General features: G+C 45.8%; 1 protein-coding gene across 1 annotated transcript; it reads right to left on the bottom strand.

Annotated features, from left to right (window-relative positions):
• Positions 1-5365: 5365 nt before the first annotated feature.
• Positions 5366-6934, bottom strand: LOC134013551 (uncharacterized). The gene is made up of 3 exons (XM_062453057.1): positions 6924-6934; positions 5912-6837; positions 5366-5613 (listed from the first exon to the last, which is right to left on the bottom strand). Exons 1-3 carry the CDS (start codon positions 6932-6934, stop codon positions 5366-5368), a joined length of 1185 nt encoding a protein of 394 aa, XP_062309041.1.
• Positions 6935-7975: the final 1041 nt, after the last annotated feature.

Raw genomic sequence — 7975 nt, 5'->3', positions numbered from 1 at the left:
TATTCTGGATGACTGCACTCAGATAATGGGACCTGGGGCAATCCTCATATTTTAATGGGTGAACCACAATCTGTTATTTTGTGCTGCCACCCCTGTGAATGCTTCAGTGTCAGGTGATATCTTGTCACCAATCAGTCTGTAAAATCTGATTTAGCAGGAGCTCAGTTTAAATCCAATTAAAATACTCGCTCTGTTTACCAAACACGTACGGGGCTTCACTGCTTACCAGCAGATATACCCTCTGCCCATACGGTGAAATGATCGTCATGTGTTCGGTTCAGTGTTGTCTTGGTCAGTGTACTATCCATACTGCAACAGAGGGAGTGACTAGTTAGTTCACTCCCCATCCTCAAAGACAGGGGATAAGTAGGAGCCAAGAAGGATTTCTTTGTAAGGATATATTTGCTCCAACTCTGAAATGCGACGGAGGAAACGAACACTGGTTCTCAAGGCCAGTGAGGGTCCTCACTTGGAATGCGCACGCCTTGACCCCTTGAGATGTAGCCATGTCGACTGCATGGTGGCAACCTGCGCCTGACACCCTGAAATACCGTTGGCCTTTTGAAACCTGACGCCACACACTATGTGAGTTTTAATGTGTGAAGGAGTTTAAGGTGGTGGGATTTAGGAGTGGGATGTGTGGAAGATAGATTTGGATAGATTTGGATAAATCAATGAAATGTTTGACCCCTTTCATTGGACACCCAGAACCATGTGATCATAAAATGCTGTCTTTTTTAATCGAAAACAGAAACCTGAGTAAAAAACACAAATCAAACAGCATCCACCAAGCCAGCAATATCTATTTTAAAAGGTCCTAAGAGTATTTTTACTACGTCACCCACGTGTAAAACCTTTCCACCTGTCTTTTCAAAATAGACAAAGACTCAAATGATGGACTGGAAACACTGAAGTTGTGCTCCTTCATTCTAGTTACCCTTGGTGTGGTTGAGGTCTGTAGAGCTTTAAGCAATTCGGCATAAACCTCATGTTGTTGTTTTTTACAAAGGGTGTCTTTTTTTTTGACAAAATAAACAGTGGACATATTTACTTAGAGGCAACAATACAGTTGATACAATGTGTACATAGTCATGTGCCAGACAATTTTTTAAGTCATGGTTAGCTAACCATATACAAATCTTTTATTTAGAAAAATCTTTATTACTCTTTCACAATATACGTTTCAAGAAACATAGGTAACACTTATACACTTGTAAGACTAATAAGTGAAACTGGGGCCAAGAATAAACTAGATGCTTACTGACAAATGGTGACAAACATACTATTACGATTTAACACATGCTTTCCCTATGTTTCACTAGCACCACAATAAGCGGTCCCAAAAACATTTATTTTCCTTTCATGCAACCCCTACATCCCATGTCAGTGTCATTCCCAAATCTGCGGTTTGCATCTTTACAAGTGTACGGCCTCTAATTCGACGAGAGAAACTCGTCTCGGTCAACAATAAGAACGTCAATCTCATTGAAGACTGAGACATTCGCAAAGAAGGATCAATGATGGAATGCAGCAAAGTCGTAGTACTAAAGCACCACTGAAACTACAGATGTCGGCAAAAACCTGAGATTCATTTCGAGCCTTCAGTTTGTGTGTTGACCTTTTCTACTGAGAGTCCCGGTTGATGGTGCGGATGGAGTGCTTATCTGTATGGGGCGTGTCACTGCCTGGTCTCCCCCATTAAAACCAGATCTGGCGGGGGTCACGTGTGGTAGGGAGACTATAATTATAACTGGCTTGCATGTCTATCAGCACCCACCTCAAGCTCTGCCCTCTGCCCACTTAAACTCGAGATCAAATTTCATCGAGTCAGTTTGTTATTTGTACTCCATCTACGAGAAAGAAGTCAATGTGAACCTGTACTCCCAGTAGCTTCATTTTGGCTTGTATTGTCAGTATTGTAAGTATTGTCGACACGTTCGATAGGTAACATCTCCATTTAACATTGCACACACATGCCACGATACCGTATGTCACGGGTATCTTTAGTGGGCTGTGTTTTATGGGAACTTTTAAAGCAAAATGGCGTGACGGCATGCAATACAATGACCACCTGTCCATCATGCTAGCACAACATGTATGTACAGAATTCTTGATGTTAGAGTATTTGGTTCTGCTAAATAATGTGTCATGGATATATTTAAATGCAAGGACGGGTATTCACGTCAAGTATTCCACCCTGCATGTGCTTCCACTTTGTCACCAGAGATGTCATGTCCTGCCCACACCGCATGTATTTTCTTCAACCCAACCTGGCACCGCTCCAAGTTGCGAAATGGTTTTCCTTGCCCCTTTTCAAAGGTCAGAGGTTACGGTCTGCATGATGCTTCATGTGTTTAGCTGTGCTCCAGTCATATCACCAAAGCATTCTCCAGTCTCTCCAACGCAGTAAGACATTGGTTCTCAATTGAATAGTAGCAGGAATATCCCACGTCAACCCGCTATGAAAGCCTTCTCGTTGCTAACCACCAGGCCCAAGTTAGAAGTTATAAAGCTAAGAGGAGATTCCCTCATCCACCCACACGAGAGCTCATGCTCTCGTGTGGGTTATTCAGCTGTCTCGCAGCTTTAATGGATCAAACCGTGAACCCCACTCAGTCAGGGGTCACCCCTAACTCACACCACAGACTACAGAATGCGGAGCTACGACTAAGCGTAGGGCAAGACAACTGGTGTCAGCTGCTCCATGGGGCATTGTCAGGTGAGAGGTGAGGGCAAATGTGATCCGTTATTAACAGCCCCAAGGCAACTGTATGTACATGCCTTGCCTACAGTTCACACATGCTCATGTACCCTGACTTCTGTAGGGTTTTTTCTTCAGAAGGATTTAGTCAAAAAGAGAGTCGGAGACGGCATATCTTTCAAAGTCAAGGTGGCTTGATGGTTTATTCAGCGATGCAGTACGTGGTAGCGTAAGACACAAAAAGCAACTTTCACACAAGACACATCCTATTATATAGCCTGATATGAGGAAAATCTCCTGCCCTGCATGATACTATTTCACAACGTTCTTCCCCTTACTCCCCAAGGTTCGTCATCCTGTTATGGGTCCTACATGTTTGTCTCCTCGCTCATCTGTCAAGGTCAGCTCGACCTGCCACTCTTGAGTGAACCTCGATCTCAGAACCAGAAGCAACCCAACTCAAGGCCTTCAACTCTGAGTGTTCCCACCTGTTACCCCTGGCAGATCCCTGCATCGTTGTCCTGGGAAGTCCTGTTTGTCTAAACTCCTGAGCCCATAACGGCCTCACTTGAGATACGCACACACATAACAGTCTCATTACCTGACAACTCCCTGGGCCCCCTCTCTCATTCCAGAACATTCTCTGGACCCTGGCACCATTTCTGCTGTTGTCCTCTTCTCAACCTTCCAAACCCCTGCTACCACATTCCTTACTTGGGACTAGTTCCAGGATGTTTCTGCTGTGCAGATCCCACAGCCCAAACCTAAGCCTTTCCTCCTGACCACTGAGTACCCCACATGCCTGCCTACCTGCCCTATGATCAATAAACCACCACACGTACACACGTACACACTGGTAAAGGGAAAGTACCTTGCATCGCACCACTACCCTGACTAACACATGTAGCCTCATGCTGTGCATAAGCACAAACCAAGACAATAAGAGACAAGCCCGCACAAAGCACTCTATTAAACATTGTTATCATACAACTCATTGCAGAGTTACCAACCTTAGCTTTTCCCTCAATGAAAAAGCTTTGGCGTAGGCTCGACACATAGACACAGTTAACACTTTAACCACACGCATACAGTTCAAACAGAGACAAAGGTCTAGGATCGGATAGTTGTCTGTTTCACTGTGGCTCCTTTCCAACGATAGTACCATACTGTTGCCATCAACAGATTTGAAACACCTGTATTTAATCGAAGTACTTGTCACAAACACTTGTGACGGTACAACATTATAGATTGCGATCATACGCTACCTTCTCTACTGACTGAATGTTTCCTTTCTTTTGGGAACTGGTCTTCTGCTACCCCCTCTGCTGCCCCTGTCTCTCTATGACAGACCTTATAGGGTATGGGGCTCTTTCAAAGCCACTGGCAGCTGAACGATAAATTACCTTGCATAACACACCCGTGCGCACACACAGACACACACAGCACATACAAAGCACACTGGTAAAACGGAAAGCCACGCGCAGACGGGCCTTTCTTGTCATAAATTCAGCACTGTGATTGCGTACTGTATTGTGATCGTCATAGTAATTATAAGCATTTCACTGGGAGATGTTTCGGCTTGTGACGTGCAGCATTCCATGTTTCAGTGATTGTTGAAGTTGGGCCTGTGGGTCTGTTGCCGTTGGGACCCGCAGTACCCTTAAAAACACACAAGGTGGAGCTATTTCCAAAGTAAGCAGCGGTCATGGACACAAACAGGCCCAGCAAGTTGTCAGTTGCTTAATTTTGAGGCTGAGAAAGGGCCGACGGCTACGTCAAATGTGTCGAGTCTGTGTCGACTAAACAACCTTAAAATCAATCAAAATAAAATCAACAAACGGAAGTAGCAAAATCCGAACTTCTCGACCTTCACTAGAAATGCAAGGGAGATTTATTTTGAGGTAGCGTCGAACGGCCCAGTCACTGGCGGCCACAGCGAGGCAGCAGGGCTAGGCTGTCCCCTGGTGTCTCTTCTGGTGCAGGTACAGAGTGCCCAGGACGCAGAGAAGTGTCACCAGACCAGGGACAATACCTCTGAGGGCTGTGTGGTGTCCATCACCCACTACCTACAACTCCCAACAGAGAGATGAGAACCAATTGACCATAAAAAGGTTATCTCAACAAACAATGCATTCACACTGCCTCTTTAATATATATATATATATTATATACGAACCATCCTCTTTTTGAGAATGCAGTTGACTTCATCCCCCACAGTTCTCAGCTGGTCACTGCATGGTAAACTGGGCTCTGGACACTCCCCTACAGGACACTGAGAGTAGTGCAAGCTGACATGATCCACGATCCCCTTCAGAGCCGCTCCCTCCACTGGCTCCCAGGTTGATCGATGACAGTAACAGATGACAGAAAATTAAACAGATATTTCTCACGGCGATACATCATGATATTCATCGCCACCTTCCACAGGGACCCGTACACAGAGCAGACCATTTACTTACTCTTCGGAGATCTATACTCAAGCATCTAGTTTTCAAAGGAGCTTGTGTGGGTTTCATTTCGGTCTCTTATGAGGAAGTAAGCTCGCTGGCACTTACAAGATGCATAATCAATAACTTGGCAACGTGGCTTATCTTATCATCAGCACCACTATCAAGTAACGAGAAGCATCTTTGAACTCAACCAATATGGTTTATGGATCGGGTATTAGTGTATTGTTATAGATGACCTCACCCCGCCCATCTTACTTATTTCCTGTGAGGGAAGCTGGCAGCTGTAGGAAAGGCCACAAGTGTCGGAGTGGGTCCCAACCTCACGGAGGACGCGACTAGGGACTGTGGCTTTAAAGCCCCTCCCGTATGGGACACTGTGTGGGGGGCTCTGCGAAGGCTGCCAGACCTGTGAGCCATGCTGAGAACTCCACGTATCATCAGTCTTCCTCTGGGATCTACACACTACAAAGGGGGAAAAAACGTTTTCTTTCAGGTGTTGGAGACCATCCCTGTAGTAACCCCTGTCCCATGAGATCGACGTTAGTTCCTAATTTGCGTAAGGGATCAGAAGAATATAGATGCATGGCTGCAGACCATAACATCATCCTTTCCTGAATGAAATTCTTAAATGAAACAGTCAATCTGTATGATTTTCTTTGCAAAAATATGTTCTGATTTGACTACCTCTACTTTACGAAAGAATTACAAATAGGTACACATAGGTCCTTCTGTTTATGATTCGTTAACTTCCATAGCTTACTTATTCTGGGGACAGAGGAGGGGACCGATTTGGGCCGCAGGTGTGCCATTGTCAGGTAAGTCTGAGTGCCTGCATCACAGGTACCTGACTGGAACACACCTCTTGGCCAAATCTGTCGCTGTTGCTGAATATTCATCTGAGATGCAGAGGTTCCATGGCTATTCCTCTGGTAGCCCGCTTTACAATTTTCTCCTCCCATGCTTGTTTTCTTTGCAAGGTAGCCTGTGCGTTGACCTGCGCTTAAGTGATCCCCATTGACTATCCTGACATTTACTACGTGGGGGCCGAGGCTTCTGAGATGGAAGTCACAGCTTCCTGGGCATTTGGAGTCGTCGATCCTGGGGTTAGTCCTGGAACACAGGTGGACAGCTGTGCCTACGTCGATCCTGGGGTTAGTCCTGGAACACAGGTGGACAGCTGTGCCTACGTCGATCCTGGGGTTAGTCCTGGAACACAGGTGGACAGCTGTGCCTACGTCGATCCTGGGGTTAGTCCTGGAACACAGGTGGACAGCTGTGCCTACGTCGATCCTGGGGTTAGTCCTGGAACACAGGTGGACAGCTGTGCCTACGTCGATCCTGGGGTTAGTCCTGGAACACAGGTGGACAGCTGTGCCTACGTCGATCCTGGGGTTAGTCCTGGAACACAGGTGGACAGCTGTGCCTACGTCGATCCTGGGGTTAGTCCTGGAACACAGGTGGACAGCTGTGCCTACGTCGATCCTGGGGTTAGTCCTGGAACACAGGTGGACAGCTGTGCCTACGTCGATCCTGGGGTTAGTCCTGGAACACAGGTGGACAGCTGTGCCTACGTCGATCCTGGGGTTAGTCCTGGAACACAGGTGGACAGCTGTGCCTACGTCGATCCTGGGGTTAGTCCTGGAACACAGGTGGACAGCTGTGCCTACGTCGATCCTGGGGTTAGTCCTGGAACACAGGTGGACAGCTGTGCCTACGTCGATCCTGGGGTTAGTCCTGGAACACAGGTGGACAGCTGTGCCTACCTCTCTCACAAAGCTGTCATTCCTATGGGGACTGTTTTCGAGACTAGGGTCGTTAAGGTCCCTTTGACTGAAGTTATTCTTCCCGTACTTGTCCTTCTCCGGCTGATTCCTCTTTAACCAGTGAGATCCGGGGTTTGTATATCTACGGGATGGTTTGGATATCTACGGGATACACTGCCATATTAGGTGGGGCATGGAGAGGATGTTCTGGCACTTAAATAAATGTTCTCAGTATTAGGATAGTTCATCTGCCACTGACAATTGTGCACTGTCGTTTTGAACTAAAAAACATCGCAAAGTTATTCAGGACAGCTTTTTAGAAAGTGGCTCACCCAAACCAAGGACAACTTTTTTCTTTTCAGAATGTCTTCCCTTAGCACGTCTAAAACTCATCGCTGTTATAGGCCATTAGGTTACTGATTTGGTGAATATGGTTCTCTTCGTCAACAAGACACGTATCTATTGTGACGCTTTTGGTCGGCACTTCTGTTCAAAATCTGATAATGCTCGAGTACTGATAATGATCGTATCAAACATATCACAGAGCCCTGCGGTTTGGAGAATAATGCGACAGTCAGTCAGCCACCTACAGTGGTGCTACTCAACTAGACAAGTTAAGTAAACTTCGTGAACTAGTTAGCTAGTAGTTACATCGTTTATGCTATTTGATGATCCAATGATAGTCTTATGACAACGTAGTAGATTTGTTTGAATTGTTAATTTAAAAAAAGAGGAAATAATGCATTGTAGCCGATAGACTTGAGTAGGCCGACTTCTTGCGCCGCTCCTTTGTGATAAATTCCTGCTTTCGACACTGTCACACTACACAAACAGAGATTAGAAAAATGAGTAGGATAATCTGGGACAGCCCTCAAACACTAAAGAGGGCCACTTTGTAGGCGTCATATTACCCTTTTAGAAACACTGCAAGTGGCTCCTGTCCAAACAAGATGGGAAACTAATCCATATTATTACAACCAGGGTGGACTGCAATGGTTTACTGATCGACCTCCCCCAAAACACTATCAAGCAGTAATCTATTTGCAGCAGCTATAATACCA

The sequence above is a fragment of the Osmerus eperlanus genome, chromosome 27 (assembly GCF_963692335.1).
Source record: "Osmerus eperlanus chromosome 27, fOsmEpe2.1, whole genome shotgun sequence".
Classification (NCBI taxonomy): Eukaryota; Metazoa; Chordata; class Actinopteri; order Osmeriformes; family Osmeridae; genus Osmerus; species Osmerus eperlanus.
The sequence above is the reverse complement of the archived record's forward strand: the minus strand, read 5'-3'. Positions and strand labels throughout refer to the sequence as shown.